Raw genomic sequence first — 21,669 nt, 5'->3', positions numbered from 1 at the left:
TATTTAAAATTAGTCGTAAGAGAGATAAGAACTTAAACTGACTTCATTTGTGCCACTGGGGAGAATGTCTCATCATAATCAATACCATAAGATTTAGTATAACACTTAGCAACTAACCTTGCTATTTACCTTGCCACAATGCCGTTTGGATTATACTTTAGGGTAAATACCTAATTACAACCGACTACCTTGTTGGTGGCTTGAAGAGAGCTCAAGTCCTAGGCCTAATTTTTATGCATGGCTAGGATCTCTTCATCCATGGCAACTTTCCACTGTGGATTAAATTTGGAGATACAAGGAATGAAGTATTGTACTTTAAAGTGCTTTAGATTTGTTTTGTTGAAATTGTGTGAATTAAAAATGTTTCTAAATAAAAACTATTACCAATACCATGCTGGGCTCCTACAATAATAGATTAACTAAAAATTTCCTCAGACAATACAATATGATGCTTATCAATGAAGTTTACAACCCAATACTCATTGAATTCTGAAAATAATATTCGTACATTTTTTTAAAGGAAAGTAGTTGTATTATAATCCTCCATGAACCTATATATTGGGGTTAGGAAAATCAATCTATTCGAAATAACCAAATGGAAACAAGAAAAAAAAAATAGTATGAGCATCTCACTCATGCAAGTAAGTGTATAATTTAGGGTTTAGGGTAAGTGTATAATGTGGAATAGTTCTTGATCATTGAGATTTTCCAAGTTTATCTGAAGGGAAATATAGTACTCATAAGCTAGTGTAACCATGTGATTTTGATGCTAGTGCTATCTACTCATAAACATGCTGCATTTGATCGCTTATACTTGATCGAAACAAAAACAAAAGTTCTTAGCCACTGAACAAAGAAAGAGAGAAATTTAGTTCAATGAAGGCAAACATAAAATAGTAATGAAACCAGATTTAAAAGTATGATATTCCACATTAGTCTTTCTATATTTTGCTTAGCTTGGTTAATATTCTCCGTACTAAGCAACCATTTAAAAAACAGACATAAAAGTATTAAATGCTGCATTAGTCTTTCTCTATTTTTCTTAAATTGGCTAATATTCTCTCTTCAAAGCTAACCATGTAGTGAACTCATGTCTCTTGGCTTCAAGCTACTATAAGCACCAAAGGAATTTGATGACCAGTACAACTCAAGGTGAAAAAGAAATAGCTAAAAGAAATCAATTTGTCACTGAATAATTGATCAATCCGTAATGATGAATATTGAACTAGAAAATTAGATTGATGCTATGGATGACATCAAGATGAAGGAGGTACATGAGAAGAAGAAGAAGTCTCATAGTCATTTGCACGCCTCATATACACTAAAATTTCTACAAGTTTGAAGCCCCTAGCAAATATTTGATTAACTATTTTGATATTATAAAAGTAAACATTTCTTTAATTATTTTTATCTGTATATAATTAATTATTTTTTTATCACCAGTTAAAATCTGTATTAGTTTATTTATAAAATATTTAATCGCAACTATCTTAAGAGTTAATAGACTAACTTTATATAATAAAATATTAATTTAATTTTAATTAATGATGGTTAATATTGTATTTAATTATTAGTTTAGGAGTGAGAATTTAGATATTGCAAAATAACAAATTGATTAACTATTTTGATATTATAAAATAGGTATTTTTAAATTAATTTATTCTTACATATTTAATTAATTTAATAATATTAATTAAAAATTTATTTATTTATTAATTTATCACAAGTTAAAATCTATCTTTTAATTTATTAATAAAAAATTAATTAAAAGTTATAAAAGTTAAATCTATTAAAATATTTTTACATGTACACTAACACAAAAAAATAATTCGTTTTCACTTTCCACAACACATTCAAAGTGCACTAACTCCCCTTGAATTTTTAGTAAAAAATTAGGGCTAATGAGTATTTCATAACACACGATTACTTGATACATCTTTTTTGATGTGCCAATGGTTGATTTGTTACTACGGTATAATACAAAGATGCCGTATAGCATACTTTTAGCCGGCTTTTAGCGCTTCAGCCGATGGAGCCCGATTGTTCCGGTTCTTGTAATTTTCGAAAAACTAAAAAATCTTCCCGCCCTGTTCGAAAAGAATTCCAGACAGTCAGTCTCACACAACCAAAATAGCAGATTAAAAAATGTTCAGAAACAAGATTCTTCTCCGAGTCGATCCTCCATGTTCTTCGTTTTCACTTCTCAAAATTAATCTTTCTCAGCCGCGTCTCAACGCATTCTTTCTACTCTCTCTTTGCTGGAAGCTCGCTCGGTCGCTACGTCTTGCTTGCTTCTCGCAGTCCGATGATATCTACATCATCTATCAAGTACACCCCTACCACCCTAAAATAAAATAAAAAATCTAGTCACTCGTTTGTAACTCATTTTACTGTTTTGGTTCAGTTTCTGAAAGTTTATTCCCTGCAGAGGTCTCAAGCCAAATCTGCTGAACAGGCACTCAAGGAACTCACCGAAACTTTAACAGTTCGCGATGTGAGATGACTTGAGCAATTTTTCACTTCTTAGTTAGTTTCTGGTGAGATAAACAGTTTTACTATTTGAAAACTTGAAGGTATCAATAGAAGAAGAGGTGAAATCGGGATCTTTGAACGCTAAAGCTATAGACTGTGGTCTTAGATCTCTTTTTCTTGAGACAAGCAACTGGAGCTGCCTTGGTGATTGCTACATAATTCACTCCAGTTTTGCTGTCATCGAGGAGAAGAATCACCTTGAAACACTTCATGTGGTAATTATTGTTCTCTGTAGTGAGTGTTTAAAAATCAGTTTATTAGTTTCATTTCCACTCTCTAAGCAGCACATGCCTTTCAGAAGGTTCATTAAAGCTTCTATCCTTTAAGCACATTCCTTCGAGGAGTGTTCTTTTAGCATATTTCTTTTGCCAATGACGTTTCACTTAAGGCTGTTCCAGGTTTTCGTTATCCTTTTGGAGTGCATGTATTATAGTGTCAATAGATGGCATTTAATCTAAATTTTTGAAACATAGTCGTATATTGATGAGGAAAATGGTATTGGAAGGCAATATGGAAATATCAATTGGAGAAATTGCTTATCTAGTTTTAAGGTTGTAATTTGTAATGTTTTGACAACTATGGGACTTTGCTTCTTTTTGTCACCTTTAGATGTGAATTAATAAAAGAGGTAGGTTGTTGTCTTCTTTTAGTCATGTGTTCTCTTATGCTTGATCGATTTTTTTTTTCTTTTTCTTTTCAGACTAAGTCATTGTTGAAATCTTTGTGTTGCTTTTTTTGTTCATGATTTGATATGTGCACATATTCAGTGGTATTGTGTAATTTATGCAGTTGTTCATGTCATTGCAGAATATTAAAAGAATGTAAAACAAGGCTTATGTAATTGGTTGTTTTGACACGAAAGCAAGAAAAAATAGATACAACTAGGTAGTATTGGCTTAATCCGTTGTAATTAAGGCTTCTATCAGGACATAGTTTAAATTTTTTCTCCCTGTAATTTGTCTTTTTCATGGAGATGATTTTGTGCAATACCCTTGAACAAGAAAACTACTGTTTTATTTGCTTCTACAGTGTCATTGTTCACATTCAATTCATTTTGACAAGGTAAGAATTTATTGCACGTATGTATTCTAGATGTAAAGTATCAAGAACATCCAAAGTTTTAAGTTGATTTGGAAATTGCAGACAGTTCAAACAGACGTAAGTGATGGTTTTGTCATCCTTGCTTCCCCTGACGTGGTTCAGTTTTGCAGATTCAAGGTACACCCTAGTTAAATAAAGGTCACATTCTTAGTTGATTTTAGCTTTTATTTATTTTCGTTACAACTATTGTCTATGTCAGATATTGGATATGCTTAGCTCCACAACGAGACAACAATTCCATGATGGTGAGGAGGTCATTATAGATGATAAATGGCACATGGCACCATGCTTGGTTCTTCCTTCCCTATCTGAAGGGCGTATTATTGGTAATTTGTCCAGTATCTTTATTTGAACAGTCCAGCTAAAGTGTCAACTTTTGGCATCTGTTAGGTTATCTAATATGAAGGATATTGTTCCCTGGTATGTTAGGAGTAAGCAAATTCTGCCCTGCTGGTGAAGATTTTGAACATGTACAACGACTTTGGTCCTGCAAGGTGATGTCTTTAAGCTATTGTTGTGGAGTATGCGATACTGTTCTACAGGCTTGAGTTTTGACAACAAACTCATATACACTGCAGCATGGTCTAACACTTCCAAATGAATACTTCATAAACATTCAGTTTATGCATGGCGGCCTTATACATACTCAGTGGTTGCTTTCTTACCCTTTGTGTACCATATTTAATGTTAGAGACTTTTTCTTTCCTCTCTTTATGAAACTAGCTAAAGTCATCCTTCAAACAAAAATATATGAAACAGACAGAAGATGCAAGCAGTATTTGGTAATTTTATGATGACTCTTTTCTTGTCACTAAACTTGTCTCTTCCTAGGTTCCCATCTGCTTTTGTACTCCGAGGAGCAGGGTTGACTCCCGTTCCACAATCAATTAGAGCGTCAAAGGCCATCAGTGCACTGAAGTTATTTGTGAAGATAGTTAAAGGTAAGATGTGCATGCAACATGTTTCCGTATTGTTGTATTTTAAGAAGAACTGTATTTTTACCTTTCTGTTTTGTTATTTTCCATATAAATAACTTTTCAGGAATATTCAAATGGAACCTGATGGCTATTTTCAATGTCTTTTTTCTTATTGCAGATTGGGATTTCTTTGATGCTGGCCACCTAAAGATTAAGGTACCTAATGTTCACATGTGCTTACGATTTCTAATTCCTGGAGTTCATACGATTTGTTTTGCTAAATTGGTTTCTGTGAAGTATTCACATGGGAAGTTATTCACACATTCTTTTTTATTTTTATTTTTTTGGTTTAAGCTGCATAAGCTCCATACTAATCTCATCTATATACTACTTTATTAAACATGTTGGAAACATTTCACAGTGGATGAATTTTTGACAGTATCTGCATTTTTCACTTGTGAAAAGGACTTTTAGCTCTTTGCTTTAAGAATTTTGTAAATGTTAAAATATCAACTCAGGGGTATTTTGGTCATTTTATATATTATGTTTTTATCTCATATGATGTCTGTTAGATAGGCAATGTCTTCATATGCCTATGGTTCATTTTTCATTCATTTTAGAGGTGTATTTTAGGAGATATATAAGTTTATGTTTTGAAGGGTATTTTTGTCTTTTATGTACAAATCTCTTAAAATCCTGATTACAAGGGGGTGTTCTTTTTGAGGCACACACTCTAAGGTAGCAGCAACTGCTACTCTCCAAGCTCTTCTTCTCTTATTTCTTGTCTTTTTCACCCAAATATCAGATTTTTCATGGTATCAGAGCAAGGTTAAACACTTCTTGGGAAAATTTCTTTCATTTTTGTGGTTCTTCTCTCAATCTTCAGCCACCCTCTTCAAGGCTCTTCCCAGATTTCTGGGCTAGTAGGGTAAAAACTTCATTTTTTCCCTTGTTTTGCCTTCCATAGCCTTTTGGCTCATGACTACTACTAATTGAAAGATTATTGTGGTTTTGAGTCATTTAATCATCCCAATTTGAGAAATTTCTTTAATACTGCCTGTGTCTCCCTCGACCTTGTTTGCATCATCATCAATTTTGCATGTGTCACCCAAATTTTATGCAATTGAGTTGTTTATTCTTCAATTCCTGGTCTTGATTGCTGAGATTGATTGTTATTCATCGAAAATTGATTGGGATTGCTGTTGGATTGCCCTAATTGGTTCAATTGTGGGGCCCACTTGACTATGTAAGCATAGAATTTTTGGGAAAAGGTTTCCATTTGATTGGTTGACACATTGTCACACTAAATTGTGGTAGTTTGTGGTGTTTAATGGCTGAATCCAACAAACAAGTTGCTGTTTAGAGGACTACTGTAGGCTTCGATGTGAAATTCTCTTAGCGTATTTAGATAACTATGATCCAATTGAATCGATTGAATTATGTCAACTAGTCACAATCAGTTTTGATGTATTTGAGGGCCAGAAAGATGACCAAATACATAACAGATGATCCCCCTATACCTATTACTGAGGATTGGGTGGCTGAAGACAATTTAGTGATGACTTGGTAGGTTAACAGTATGGAGTCACGATTTAGTGCCATGTTTTGAGTTGTAATACTGCTAAGGCAATGTGGATTAGGTTAACATCTATTTTGTCTCAAGAAAGTAATTTGTCTAGAATCTATAAGTTGTATGTGAGATACTTTAATGTGAAGTATGGTAGTAGACCAGTGAAAGATTACTTCATTGAGATGAGAGAGGTACTACAGGAAATTAGCACATTCCATCCATTTACTGCGAGTGTCGAAGACATTTGTAAGAAAGAAAATTAGATTCAAGTAGCTCAATTTTTAGATGGTTTGGACTAAGTATCTACTTGAGAGAAGAATACATATCGGAACATTATTCTTTGAAACCTCCATTTTACATCAACCTAAACCAAGCCCTAGTTCTTGCCCCTCTCTATTGCAGCCTACCTTCCTTCCCTAAAACCTACAAAAAACCTTGCCCCATAGCCATCCATTAGGTCCTCAACTATTTGAGCTACCCCTTAGATCTGTTCCATGCAAAGTAGGATTGTAATAGATGACTTGTCTTTTGCCAAAGGAGGATTGTAATAGAGTGTTTCCATACAATTTGAAGAGAACTTAAAAAATTCAATTTCATCATAAAAGAGTTTGAGCCTCCAAGTTGGGGTCGATTCCTTCAAACACTAGTTTATAAATGTTGAGTCCTCATCAATAATCACTAGTTGATTGGAGGGTTGGGTTCTTAAAAATCCGAACCTAAACTTGGAACTCCGAACCCGAAAGAAACACAGACGGGGTTGAAAATCCAGCCATACGCTTGCTTTCTTACCCTTCCCTCAATCTTGTCCCTGCCCCGTCCTCTTAACCCTGGCCCATCCCTACTTTGACCCACCATTCATTTAACTTTATAAAAAAAGAGTATATAAAAATTAATTATGGTACATGAAATAAAGAATAATCAAGAATACCCCAAGGAATTAAGGGAATTCTATATTTTTATTTCTAAGTACTTGTGCTATTTTAATTTTGAAAAGGTATATGAGGCATTTGGTTTGGGTTTGAGGAAACCCGAACCTGCATAGGTTCTTTTCCTCGACCCTGTCCCTAACCTACCCTACCCTGCGGGGTGAGTAGAAACCTTGAACCTGGGGGTTTTTAGGTCGGGTCAAATTCCCCGTTTGACCTAACCTAATGCCCACCCCCAGTTGATTGCAATTTCTTGAGAAGAACCTCAAACCAGTAAACACTTGTCTGATTTCTGCCTCAATTGAGTCGTATATGCCATCTGACCCCTAGAGTGCAAGAATGGAGTAAGCTCGGGATAGTGATGGTCACGCACTATCCCCTGCTCCCACTTTCCTTCTCCTCTGACATCAACATGCCCTGGATTTCCCATTGACAACTTGTCAAAGTTCAATTTTAATTATCCAACTGGGGGTGTGTTGAGTTGGAGATCAAGAATTGAACAAGTTGGAAGAGATAAGAAGAAGAGGAAGAAGAAAGAACAAAAATAGCAGGTACAGGTAGGAACGATCTTGGCCCTACCCCCTTCATCCATGGTTAAATGGCTTTTTCCCCATTGAGTGATATTACATCTACATCAAATTGTCAGTTCATGTTGAAGAAGGATGCAGAATCTGTATTATACAAACTAGGGTCTTGCAAACCATTACAAGCTGTAGTTGTTGACTATGCCAGTGAAGGTGCTCATAGTCAACATCTTCGGTCAACTTTTAATTTCTACTCTCTAATAATCCCGCTAAAGAGTGTTACTGTACATACATTAATTTTTCAATTGATTGTTGGCCAAAATGACTTCAAGATGAGGACTTCTGTCATCAAGAATGGGACAGCAAACTACTCTATTTCATGATTTATTACTGCTATTTCGTGAGTTGCTTTATAAAATAGGTGAGTTGTCTCCCTTTTCTTCCATATGGTGTATGGTATGCACGCTTTGTTTATTAAAGAATTGTATTAAGTTCTGTGAAGCCCCTTTTATAACCTATTCCACAAGGTTCTTATTGCTGGACATGACTGTACAGGAGGTTTCTAGGCTTGGTACCAGTTCAAATGTTTGTGAATGGACAAATGCCTCAAGCAAAGAATACAACCATGTTATGTCTAATAGCAAAACACATTGTTTGTCAATGCCTCTGGGTGAAACAATTTTCTCCTTCGAAGACCTGTTATCTACTCCAGGTATCCTGATTGGTCCCATAAGTTAAGCTTTTTGCTAATCTAAAATATTTTCCTTAATTGGAGATTTGCTGATTTCTGCATCCAGATTTCCGCACCCCAAAGCCTGCTTATGGAACCATCTCTTTCAAAGGAACGCCAAACAATATTCTAATTGAAGATGGCAATGCATCGTCTAGCAAGTACAGTCTAAATGATAAATGTGCTCAAGAGAGTGTTTTAAGAGCCAAGACTGCTAGACTAGGATCCAGATTCATGGATCAAGTACATTCAAAACAAAAGACTTGTTCAGGTGGTTTGCTCATGTGAATTTACATGAACTCCTTTGCAGAATATAATTTAATTTAATTTCTTATTCTGATTATTTTTAAGCTTTACCTTTTGAAGCATACTGGTCATAGGTGATGTAAGTCTTTTTCCAAAAGGAAATGGTATTATTTTCATTACAGCAAGGTCATGAAAAGAAAACACAATAGTAATCTAAGGCAACTGCATTTGGGAGTTTGAATATCAAACTGGAAACTTGGCCTTCCCAATTGTCCACCCTTTGTAGATAAGTCCTTTGACTTTTATGCTTGTCAATTGCTTCTGCAGATACTTCAGCAGATGATGCCTTCACTCCAGTTGTAGAAAGTTCAAAAAAAATTCTTCATGAGCTTAAACTTTTTCAGAGTAAAAGATGGCAAATTATGTGATTTTCAGTTTCTATGATGAATACAACAAATATATTTGGTAATCTCACTTTACAACTGGTTGAACCCAGAACCTTCCCTGACACTTAGCAGCATCACAGAGATTGATGATTCTGTTAGAACATTGAGAAAAGATGTAAGTTGACACTGCCAGAATCTTTCTTCTGATTAAATTATGTTTCTTTTGACATTATTATTGTCTTTATTAGTGTAGTGTCTATTATTGTTAAATTTGAACATAGGAATGTGTTGCTTGAGAGGCTTATTTCCTGGACTTCCAAGTTCATTTTTCAATTTTTGTTGAGATAAGGCTTTGATGATGATCCTGTTAAATTATTTTCATTGATTTTTGCAAAGTGTGAGTTTAGAGAGAGAAATTGAGAGAGTGAAAAGAGGAGAAAGATATGTGAGAAACGAGAATTCTGAAAAGACTCTCCTTGGGGTTTGAGCTCGACCCTCAGTCCTTTAATTAGAAACTTTAATGCAAATTACATAATTACCCCTATAACTTAAAGATCACTTAAACCCTTATATCTCCTTATATATTAGTTCAAGTCACATGAAAATAGAACTAGAGACCAGATTAAACACAGAAGAAGATAACGTGGCTCCTGGACATTATAGTAAGTGAAAAATGACGATATTACCTTTCAATGGATTTTCTAATAATTTTACTATGATTTTATTCTTTATTTCACTTTCTATTTTGTAAAAATATATTTTTTTAGGTGTTTCCTAGTTCTATCTTAGCCTTTTATCATTAGGAAATTCTTAAATAAGATTAATTGTTTATAAAAGTATTCACTTTTCAATTAGGTAAGTAGAGTTCATAAATAACTAATTTTAGTAAGTACCTATCTAAGAATTCCGTTGGGGCTATAAATAGCTCACCCTTGGATAGCATCGTATTTTTTTTTACAATCGATGAAGTTCTTTTGAGTTTTCTTTTCTTTATTACAAGTAACCATGCATGTGATTTTGCAAATCCTATCTAAGGTTTAGTAATAAGTCTAGTGTGAACAGATTATAATTTGTTTTCAATAGTCCCATATACAAACTTGGTAATTTTATTTTCTATCCTTGCTACAGTGCACCAATAATCCATTCTATTAAATCCCCTTTCAATGAAAAAGATATTTGTTAGAAAACAATGTGAAGGGTAGTTTGGTAATTTCACATAGTATACATCTCCTAGATATAGTCCTAACTTGGTCAGCATGATTGAGTATTTATGTAGTTAGAGTTTCGTGTAATTTGGAGGTGTAATATAGGAGTTATAAGGAATTAAGTGTATGAGGATATATGAGTCTTTATACCTGTTTTCACTTAAGCTATATAAGTGACTTAGGGGTCGATTTAGAACCCTAAAAAGTGCTGTTCTTGCTCCTTTGCAGCAGTAATCCTCTCTCCTTTTCTCTCTTCTCCTTCTCTTCCTCTCTCTCAACCCTTTTAATTACTTTATTTCATATGGTATCAAAGCAGTTAGACCTGGTTACAAGCGAGTGGAGCTCCATCCTGTTCTCTGATGAAGCCTGTGATCTCTCACAAGGGAGAAATTAAGGTTTGATTGTGACTGGTTGATAAAAATCTGATATTTTGTACTCTTTCTCTACCATTATCCTAGGGCCAATGGTTCTTGCTGCCTGCCCTTAGAGTAGTTTGATGATTGTTGAATGCACTAAAGGGGTTATTAACTTGGGATTTTTCCCATTTGCCTAGTGCACATCCCATTACTAGGCTCATTTTGCATGTGTCACCATTGGATTGATTGACATCAGCCCAATCTTTGAGATTCTTTGTGAGATTTTTGAAGTATTGCCACCAATCTTGAGGGTGTATTGGATTTTGGAGGAATAGGTGTTCAAATTGTGCAAACTCTAATTTTGAAAAGTGGGGCCCATAGTGCCTATGTAATTGCTTGGTGAGAAAGTGTGATTGTTTGTAGTTGTTATTCTTGGTATCTATGGCTGATTTTGGTGAAGTTATCAACCCCTCGAGGGAAAAGATTCAATTTTGATTACTTTTAAGAGGTTGAATGGAAAGAATTACCTCAGTTGGTCAAAATCCATTCTGATTTATCTCAAGGCTAGGAGAAAGTCTAAATTCATTAGGGAAGACCCATTGGTTCCTTTGGATGATGACTGGGAAGCAGATGACAGTCAGGTCATCACTTGTACCGGTGGCTTTGAACTGAGCCTGCTTGCGAGCGGCTCGGTTCGATTCGGTATCCTTGGATTTCGAGCCGAGTTCGAGATCCGGGATCGGCTCGTTAACGGGCCGAGTCGGACCCGGGGCCGGGGGGGGGGGGGGGGATTCTTCCTCCCCTCATCACTGCCGAGCCCCTCTTGTCCGCTGTTGTTGCCGTCGACAGCTGATTGTCGGCCGCCTCTATAGCCATCCGTTCGATTTCTTCCTCCCTTGCCTTCGCTTCTGTTTTCGTCGCCGCCGTCATCCCCAACTACAGGTCCTGGCCAGCGCCGTAACCCCCTTCCCTCCGCGTCGTCTCGGCGGAAAACCAGAACTAGGGGAGAAATAATTCCTCCCCCCCCTCTTGTGCTCGGGAAGATGCTTTCGCACGTGCGATATCATAAAGTGATTTTTTTTCCCTTAAACTCTCCTTCTTCATGGCTCTTGAAGAAATTGAAAATACATTATAGTAGAAATAAGTTTCTAGAGACTATTAGTGTCTCATGTTTTTTGTAAACATTTTTCTAATTGAAAATTCTTATTAAAAAATCATATAATTTTCTAAGTAAGATTTTCCTACCAAGATGGGCTAGAAAACCGTATAGAAAATTTTTGAATAAGTATTTGACAGTTGATGCTGTAATACTTTTAGCATGAGGCAATTTTCATTACAATTTTGTGTTTGACATTCTATTTGATTAAAAATTTATCGATAAGTATAGTAATATATTAGATTGATTATTAATTTTTATTTATTTCCCTAGAAGAGGCAATAAGAGGTCCATTTAACTTTCTTAAGAAAATTTAAAAATATTTCTTGTAATTTTCTAATAAGTCACTAATAGTAATAGGATTTATTTAAAAGTTTTTTTGGAAATATGTATCATAAAAGTTTTTCCTAGAATATAAATTTTCAACCAGGGGCACTAAGGAGGCCATAGTAAATTTATGGCCAGATTCAAAAATTATAAAACAAGCTAGACAACATTTGGAGTCTCCCCTATCATTTTTTTTTTAAATGTATGCATAATTTTATATATAATTTATTTGACATATATTTTATATAGAGTATTAAATGTAGGTTAAGCTCGAACTCGGTTAAAATTATTAGGTTCGAGTTTGATTACAATTTTAGGTTCGAGGCTAGGGTGGGCTCGAGCTCGTGTTCGAAATATTTAAATCAAGCTCGGCTTGAACACGGTTCAAACTCAGCTGGATTCGATACCACCTTTATGCCCAATTTTAAGTAGAGGTCATTCTCAATTTTATGTAAAATGTATGCATAATTTTATATACAATTTATTTGACATGTATTTTTTGAAAAGTTTTAAATGTATGTTGGAGCACGAACTCGAGACATGTATTTTTTGAAAAGTTTTAAATGAATGTTGAAGCTCGAGCTCGGTTAAAATTATTAGGCTCGAGCTCGATAACAATTTTAGGCTCGAGCCTAGGCTCGGCTCGAGCTCAAGTTTGAAATATTTAAATCAAGCTCGGCTCGAACATAGGCAGGTTCGGGCTCGGCTCGGTTCGATGCCACCCCTAATCACCTGGCTACTCAACAATATTAAAACATATTAAGGAATCAAATTATAAATTGCGAAACAACTAAAAGAAATGTGGTTGTGTCTGGAAGCTTTGTATGCTCAAGAGAGCAATTTATCCTGTGTATATGAGTTGTATGCTAAATTGTTTAGTCTCATGCGGGGTGAACGATCGGTTACAGATTATTATAGTGAGCTGCTTGGAGTTCTATAGGAGATAAGCTTTTTTCACCCCTTCATTATTGATGAAAGGGAGTTGAGAAAACTATAGTGACAACTACATGTGGCAAATTTCTTGCGTGGTTTGGGATAGGAATTTGATGCAGTTAACAGAGTTATTGACCTCATATGATATCCCATTAACAGAATCATGCGAGCTAAAAATGCTGTTATATCCAAAGGGAATAAGGAGGCTAAACATGTTGATGTATTTGCCCTTCATAGCTTGGGCAACTTGCAATCAGTCAGAGGATGTGGTGGAACTAGTAGAGGCAGAGGTAGAGATAACAATAGATTTGACAGGAAGTGTATTCTTGTGGGTTGTCAAATCATTTTTCAGACAAGTGTTGGAGTAAATCTGGGAAGCCTGCATGGGCAAATTCCCTTGTTCATGAGAATACTGAAACATCTCTTTGATCCATAGTGAATGTTGTGCCAACAGGCACTTCATGAGATGCAATAGCTAGCTCAAGCCATGACACAATTGGCAACTACCACCCTTGTTACAACATTCATATTTCAACCTTCACCACCAACTACCACTTCAACTAGTTTAGGTATGTTAGCTCTACATGTGCGTCCTTCATCTACCTGGGTTCTGGACTTAGGAGTGACTACTCATATTGTTGGAAGATATGGTGGACTACTATTTTATACAAGAAGATCGTATACACCATTTGCAGCAAGCTAGGCGTTCATGATGTTTTCTTACCCCCAGCTTGATTGGGAGTGTTGGAAGATGGGCCCTAGCCCGCACGACCAAGGAAAACCCACATGTCCAAGTGTGTGGAAGATGGGTCCAAGTCCACAAGACCAAGGGAGGCCCACACGTCCAAGTGTGTGGAAGATGGACCCAAACCAACTAGACCAAGGAGAAGGCCTATAGGCCCACACATTGATGGCAGGATGGTAAATAAAGAGTAATCTCATACAGATGACATTGATGTAATTAGTTTAAGTTTCAGGTGTATTATTGTAATATTATAATCTTATTAATCTGTAAATTGGGCTTCAGGTGGAGGGTTAGGAAATAGTCCATTACCATATTCTTCTTCCACTTTTCTCCAAATTCGTCATTCTTCCTCTTCTCCTCCTATAACCTTCTTTCCACAACTCTTCTTCTACTATAATTATACATAATGGAATCCTAAGTTTCAACATGGTATCAGAGTGGGCAATGATCTAAGATGTAAAAGGAGAAGAAAGTGGAGAAGAAGATGGAGAAGAAGGGAGGAAGAAGAAGAAAAAGAAAAAGAAAAAGAAAAAGAGAAGTTTCTCGTTTTTCCTTAAGGTTTATTTCTCAATTTCTATATTTCATGGGATGTTTAAATCTTTTGCCGTATTTTTCATATAGCAAATTACATACTGCTGGAAAGATTTTTGAGTCTAGTTTTTAACTCAAAAAAATTCGTTGAAATCGGATTTTTCTAGAAAGAAAAATCGACATCTGAAGCAAGAAAGGTAAAACATCATAAAAGTTTCGTGCAACAGCAGAAAACTTCAACTTTTGAGCTTTTTTATGCTATCAAGAACGAAACTTTATATGGAGAATTATATATCAAAAGAAATATCTGTAAGTCTATTTTCTTACCTATTCAATTAATTCTCATTCTGAGTTTTTTAGATGGAGATATCAATCTTGGAAGAGTCAATGGTCATGTTGGCCAAAGAAGAAAGAGTACTCAGTTCAGCTAGATTATAGAGTCTGAAATCTATCAAATTATTTATCTCAAAAGAAGTATACTTTATGAAGAGAAGTTATACTTGGTTGAAATGTATTTAAGTCTAGTTTCAGTAGGAGAAAATTTCATGTTAATCTGATCTATATTTAAGGAGATTTGGAAGAATCAAAGAACATGTTGGTATACTGTTGCATGTGAAGATCCGGATTTAAGCTGAATTTTTTACTTAACTTTTTGAGTTGCTGTTATTGACCAACAATATCAGGAAAGTATTTCATGATCTACCTTTGGAATGTTTCTGTTTGTTAACTAACAATATCTTGAAAGAATCTTTAGAAGATCATCTTATTTTCAGAAACTTTCTTGGATTTATTTGTCAAAGATTGGCTTGCCTAAAGATTTCAAGGAAAAAAGGACAAGGAAATGTGTCTTCTTTGATTGCTAAGTTGGCACAACTTGAAGGAGGAAACTACCTTATTTAGAAGATTTTTCCAGACACGAATTTTGTTAAATTTTGTTGGTAATTTGAAAAATTACAAAGAATTTGATTTGGTATCCTTGCCTAAAAAATTGAGACAAGAAAAAATTGAAATATTTTGCTTGGATTGAATTACTTGGTTTACAATATTTGAGTCAGTGAAGTTTTTTTTTTTTTTTTTTGAAATGATGCTGAATTTTATTAAATCAAAAGCTCAAAAGAGCAAGATTACAAGGGGGGAAACCTTCCCAAACAATGAGAGATTGGTGGGAGTTGTTGATACTAGCCTTCTTTTACTTGATCATACAAGAGGTGGATTAACACTTGAGCTTGCAAAATATTTGTGACTTCAAGTTGTCAGAGTGGTTCCGTCCACTCTTGTTAGAGTTTGTGGTCTGAGTTAGGTACTTGGCTTTCCGCACCTTAAACGACTAGTCTTTTCGGGTTGTATTGGCTAGGTATCTGACTCAGAACTCCGAAGTTAAGTGAGCTTGGGCAAGAGTAATTATAGGATGGGTGACCTCCTGGGAAGGACTCTTGCCTAGGACTTTGACATGGTATTAGAGCTAGGCACGCCACGGCCCGCGTTCGTATCCCGTGAGAAGCGGCTCCAGAATGGGCGGGGTGGGTGTCAGAGTGGTTCCGTCCACTCTTGTTAGAGTTTGTGGTCTGAGTTAGGTACTTGGCTTTCCGCACCTTAAACGACTAGTCTTTTCGGGTTGTATTGGCTAGGTACCTAACTCAGACCACAAACTCTAACAAGAGTGGACGGAACCACTCTGACACCCACCCCGCCCATTCTGGAGCCGCTTCTCACGGGATACGAACGCGGGCCGTGGCGTGCCTAGCTCTGATACCATGTCAAAGTCCTAGGCAAGAGTCCTTCCCAGGAGGTCACCCATCCTATAATTACTCTTGCCCAAGCTCACTTAACTTCGGAGTTCTGAGTCAGATACCTAGCCAATACAACCCGAAAAGACTAGTCGTTTAAGGTGCGGAAAGCCAAGTACCTAACTCAGACCACAAACTCTAACAAGAGTGGACGGAACCACTCTGACACAAGTGTGGATCATTGACATTATCTCCCAACTGAGGGGGAAAATAGAAGGAGAAGTATGAAGGATGAGTACATTGGTGATTGTTTGATTTATTGATTATCAAACAACACTTGGTTTAACTTATTATTAGCAGTCTATTATTTGACTTGACTCACTAACTGTCAAACCTACTATCTGCTATATGCTACCGGCTTGATTATTACCTTTGATTATCCTCAACTTATAACTTGGTGCATAGCTTCCTTATTCAAGGATAGACTTGCTTCAGATTATCTTATGTGTTCTTATTGTTGTTAAGGACTTTAACTACGTACTGGTTATCCGTTGCTATATAATTGCCTATTTGGTATGTGTTATTTGGGCTTGTACTAATCTATGCCTTTCTATATGATGATCTGTACGAGGAAGTGTATACGGAGCAACCTCTTGGGTATATTGTTCTGGGGGAGACAGAAAGGTGTGTAAGCTGTAGAAGGCTATTTATGGACTTAATAGAGTCCACAACTTGGTTTGAAAAGTTTAGTAGTGTGGTACTACAGTTTGGGTTTTATAGGAGCCATTGTGATCATTCTATGTTCTTACTTAAAAGAAAGACTAGTATGGTGGTTTTGGTTGTCTATGTAGATGACATTGTGTTATCTGGTGATGATCTTGATGGTATTACAAAAGTTAAAAATTATCTGGCCACACATTTTCAAACAAAGGATTTGGGCTCTCTCAAGTACTTGGCATTGAAGTCGCTTGTAGCAAGCGAAGTATTGTTTTTGTCAGAGAAAATAGATATTGGATATGTTACGGGAGTATGGTTTATTAGGTGCTAAACCCATAGACACCCCCATGGAAGTTAATCATAATCTATATAACACCCAGGGTTATACATTCAAGGATAAAACTCAATACCGACGGTTAGTAGGTAAACTGATCTATGTTACAATTACCAGGCTGGATATCTCTTTTGTTGTGGGAGTTGTGAGCCAGTTCATGGAAAATCCTCAAAAAGTCCATTTAGAAGCTGCTCAAAGGATTTTGAAGTACTTGAAGGGTGCACCTAGAAAAGGCTAGTATAAGTATGAAGGCACTGAATGTGTCTCATTCTCTCTCTTAGATCATTGATTTAGGAGCCTCTACACACTTGTTAGGTATGCCCTCCTTATTTCAGTCCATTAGTCCATCTCATTCGTATCGTCGAGTTACTTTAGTTGATGGATCCACCTCTCCCATTCAGGGGGAGGGTATAGTTCACACTACTCCACAAATATCCTTAGGTTTTGTTTTATTTGTACCAAAATTTCCAATTAATCTCCTGTTTGTGAGGCATATAACTAAATCCTTAAACTGTTCAGTAACCTTTTATCTTACTTCTTGTGTTGTCCAAGACTTGCAGACGAATGGTTCAGGACATGAGAAGGGAGGGCTCTACATATTGGATGATGTATCTGTTTCTCGAGTTGTAGCTCTCACTACTATAAATTCTTCTTACTTGTGTCATCTGTGCTTGGGACATCCCTCACCAGTTAAGTTGCGTTAGTCTTTTCCTTTTCTGCCAGTCGATGTTTCATTTGATTGCGAATCCTTTCAGTTGGGAAAGCATTGTCGCTCCAAGTTGTTTGAATTAGTCCACTCTGATGTATGCGTCCATGTCGGGTTCCTAGCCCATTTGGTTTTAAGTATTTTTTGTCGTTCATTGATGATTTCAGTAGAGTCACTTGGGTGTATCTCCTACAGGAGAAGTCCCAAGTATTTGATGTATTCCTCAATTTTTTCAATGAAATAAAAATTCAATTTGGTGTCTGTGTTCATGTACTTCGTACTAACAATGGTTTGGAATATCTTAACCATAAATTTGCATTATTTTGTGTTTCTGATGGTATTATCCATCAAACATTCTGCCCTTATGCACCACAACAAAATGAGGTGGTTGAAAGTAAAAAGTAGACATTTCCTTGAGGTTACAATGACACTATTACTGCATATGAATGTTCGTAAATCTTTTTGGGGAGATGCAGTTTTAGCTTTGTGCTACTTGGTTAATTGTATGCCGTCATTTGTTTTGAGTGGTCATGTTTTGTTCATATGTTTGGAACTTCGGTCGATAAGTTGTCACCTTGGTCTGTCAAATGTGTTTTTCTGGGATATTCTCGTTAACAAAAAAGGGATTTCAAGGCAACAAAGTTGCACCTCTTCTATTTTCTCTCAAAATCACATATTTTTCAAGGCCCAAGCTTATTTTAGCTGTTGCTATTGTGTCTCTTTGATTGAGACATTATTATTGAAGGAGGACTTCTTGGTTGCTAATTGTTGTTAGCATTAGTTATTCTGATGAAGAAGTTCTGGTGATTACCCTTGACCCCCCCTTATTTGGCAGTTTTACTCCTACCATTTGAGAGTCGGTGCCTTGTGTTGGGACGTCGTGATGGAGGAACTTATTAGTACACTTCTGAGCAATGCCTATAGTTCCACTACCTATATAGGATACGAGTGTGCCCAACATCCAACGTGAGTCAAGTCTATTATTCACCCAAGAGGTGTTTTTTTGAGCTACTTTGAGAAAGTAGGTAGACTTTGTGTCCCACAGTAGGGCTATTTTTTTGCTTGTGAAATTGAACGGAAAATATTTTTGATTATGACCATTTGACTAGAGTATGAAGCGATGTCTTATGGCTAAGAGTGATTTTACTCTCTTATATTATGCCAGTTGGGTCTCTTAAAAAAAAGGGACCACTAGTTTGAGGGGGAGTGTTGGAAGAAACGGGGGACTGTCATTTTATGGGGGAAGTTTTTATACACCATTTGTAGCAAGCTGGGTGTTCATGTTGTTTTCTCACCCCTAGTTTGAGTGGGAGTGTTGGAACTTGGGCCCAAGCCCACATGACCAAGGAAGGCTCACACATCCAAGTGTGTGGAAGATGGGCCCAAACCCACAAGACCAAGGAAGGCCCACATGTCCAAGTGTGTGGAAGATGAGCCCAAGTCCAAGGAGAGGTTTGATGCTCTACCCCATGCCTTGAGGTTCTTATTTATAGTTGTGGGAAAATGTTTACAGTGACTACAATGCCCTCAGGGCTATAAGCTTTATGAAAGAAAAGATATAAGTGGAGATACATCATCTTACATAATCACACCCATATGCCTTCCTTATGAAAGTCATTATATGTACCTCTTTTGCCTCCTCTAGACGTGGGTGAGGAATTCCTTCTTTTTACCAGTTATGCTTTCTAACATGTTCCAACTAATAAGTCCAAGATCTTCTTACTTACTAATTCATATGGGATTATTCTTTAATGCAAACCAAAAAAGCTGGCTTGATTCAGGATGAGAAAAGAGAAGAAAGTGAAAATACTAGTTTGGATCTTACCAAGTGACTATTTTATGCTCTGATACAATGACAAAGTGAAGGGAAATAAGAGAGATGAAGTTTAGAGAGAGGAGCAGCAAACTCAGAATCTATATCTCACATCTAAGGGATTGATTAGGTTAAGAGGCCAACCCCTGATCCTCCTTAGTACTTATTACACGAGCTATTTACATAGCATGCCTAGAATATCCCTTTTCATTAAAAAAAAAAAAGAAAGAAAAAAAGAAAGAAGACCAGAATATCCTTAACTGACAGTCAGTTTGACTAATCAAACCTCAACTTAAAACACTATTGTCTAAATAGCAGCAGAATTGAAGTAAAAAGTATTGAAGTAAAAAGTATACTCTTGGCTTACATATCTCTTGACATTTTTTGTATTGGTATAGAAACATCCAAAGTTCTCCTCCAGAATACAAGTATCTAGATACAGAAGTAAACATAATGAAGAATAGAAATAGCTTTTATGTTTTAAGCTACTTTATAGAATGACCTCCCTCAAGCGGGTCAATTAAATCATAAAGACCTAGCATGAAATGAATAGATATGAGTTACGCATTATGCATGACAAAGTGTGAGACAAGATGTCTAGAAGTCTTTTTTGGACTACAAACATGTCTAAAAGTTTGTTTTTTGAAAGACATATGTTGATGAAACGAATTTTAAGTTGTGACAAAGATCATGTTCACTTGCTTTTTATGACAAGTTGTCTCTTGCCACCAAAAATAGTTTGGTTCTGCAAACTGTTTGAAGTCTCCTATGCTGCTTAATTTGAAACTATTTTTCAAAATCTCTTACCTCGGAATCTTTACTTCCAGTATGCTGAAAATGCAAACAAGGAAATATTGCAAGTCAGTGGGGCTGAGGGATTTGAGTCTTGTTTAAATGTACCAGGAAAAGGTTAGTCTATATAGTTTTTTTTAATTTTTAATTTTTATAAAAGTGATAACGTTTTGGTTAGTCTATATAATTGAGAAACCCTTTTTCGGCTGCCTAGCTTGATTAACCCTCAACTTTTTGTCATTATTATGATATATACTTCTTGTTGTAATATCAGGGGCGATTCATTCAAGTGAACAAGAGACGACAAGGTGTACTTCTTTTACATGGAATATTATACAATTTTGAGATTTTGCCTCTAAATAATTACATGCATACGACATAATTCATGGGAGATAAAATTCTGTGTAATTGGTGAGGAATCGGTTTGGGGCTGATCCAAAATTGGGATGATAACAATGGAAAGATTGTTGAAATGCTGGTGTAGGACTGGCGGACACCCAGACAGCAGTTGCCAGTTTATAAAGTCTATAGCTTACTTATTGTTAAAATGGCACAGCTCTAGGAAAAGTGCTAAGCAGAAAGAAAAGAGAAACGGTGGGCCAGTAGCCCTTGGTTGTAGAGAAGATACAATGGAGAAACTGCCCAAGAAACGGGCCAAGCAACCATTTGAGCATTCGGAGATTACAGCAAAGGTGACTTCAACTACTTGTCACACTATTTCACATTTCTGGGTGCAGAAACTACAGTCAACATTATTTAATTTTATGATTTTTTTACTTTTTATTAGGTTTTTGATTACTATTCAAAAGGTCAGCTTGGACTGCTTTCAGTTTTAGAGCTGAAGAGCTTCCTTGTTGGGAAGAAAGCTAAGGTAGGCGGCAGAAAGGATGATCTTGTTCAACGTATCACCTCTTTGCTTCTTTGATCAGTGTTTTGTGGTTTGCACATGCTTCTCTTGTTTTAATATTTTTCTACCAACATCTGTTTTTTTCTTTTAGAATATCTGTTTTCATTAATCTTCACACTGTAATTTGTAAATAATTGAACATTTGAATGAGTCACAAAATCTTGTAATCTGCTACTTTGAAATCCTTTTCTTCCTTAAAAAAATATTTGATAGACATTTTGTATTTCATCTTTATATTCCTAGACATATGCTGTTCTATTATTAGTTCATTGGTATTTAGTGCTGAAGTGCTCATCGGCATTTTTGTTGCAGTAGTTAAGGAGATTATGTTATAGAAGTACATCTGTGTGAAGATGACTTGAGTGCTGCTTTAAGTTAATTTTGGGATTGTATGTCTTAAGCATTGGCTTAGAGTTGGCTGTGTAGGTTAAACCGGGAGTTTTGCATGGAGAGTACTCTGTTCAATTGGGTTTTTAGAAGAAAGAATC

The 21,669-nt window shown here is 36.0% G+C and overlaps 1 protein-coding gene across 1 annotated transcript in view; it reads left to right on the top strand.

Moving 5' to 3' along the window:
* Positions 1-21,377, top strand: part of LOC137955064 (uncharacterized) — a 29,590-nt gene extending 8,213 nt beyond the window's left edge. Inside the window, exons 3-19 of the mRNA XM_068801936.1 lie at positions 2,429-2,494; positions 2,574-2,747; positions 3,562-3,594; positions 3,676-3,750; positions 3,833-3,959; positions 4,063-4,127; positions 4,212-4,285; positions 4,465-4,574; positions 4,729-4,766; positions 8,126-8,282; positions 8,368-8,571; positions 8,874-8,951; positions 9,043-9,107; positions 20,310-20,391; positions 20,549-20,582; positions 20,831-20,966; positions 21,062-21,377. Coding sequence (XP_068658037.1) covers positions 2,429-2,494; positions 2,574-2,747; positions 3,562-3,594; positions 3,676-3,750; positions 3,833-3,959; positions 4,063-4,127; positions 4,212-4,285; positions 4,465-4,574; positions 4,729-4,766; positions 8,126-8,282; positions 8,368-8,571; positions 8,874-8,951; positions 9,043-9,107; positions 20,310-20,391; positions 20,549-20,582; positions 20,831-20,966; positions 21,062-21,199 — 1,656 coding nt within the window. The 3' untranslated portion in view covers positions 21,200-21,377. The remainder of the gene's footprint in view (positions 1-2,428; positions 2,495-2,573; positions 2,748-3,561; positions 3,595-3,675; positions 3,751-3,832; positions 3,960-4,062; positions 4,128-4,211; positions 4,286-4,464; positions 4,575-4,728; positions 4,767-8,125; positions 8,283-8,367; positions 8,572-8,873; positions 8,952-9,042; positions 9,108-20,309; positions 20,392-20,548; positions 20,583-20,830; positions 20,967-21,061) is intronic.
* Positions 21,378-21,669: the final 292 nt, after the last annotated feature.

This window comes from Aristolochia californica, unplaced genomic scaffold (genome assembly GCF_029961685.1).
Source record: "Aristolochia californica isolate CCGP_79_NKW_82.1479 unplaced genomic scaffold, dmAriCali1.0.hap1 SCAF_2, whole genome shotgun sequence".
NCBI lineage: Eukaryota > Viridiplantae > Streptophyta > Magnoliopsida > Piperales > Aristolochiaceae > Aristolochia > Aristolochia californica.
The sequence above is the reverse complement of the archived record's forward strand: the minus strand, read 5'-3'. Positions and strand labels throughout refer to the sequence as shown.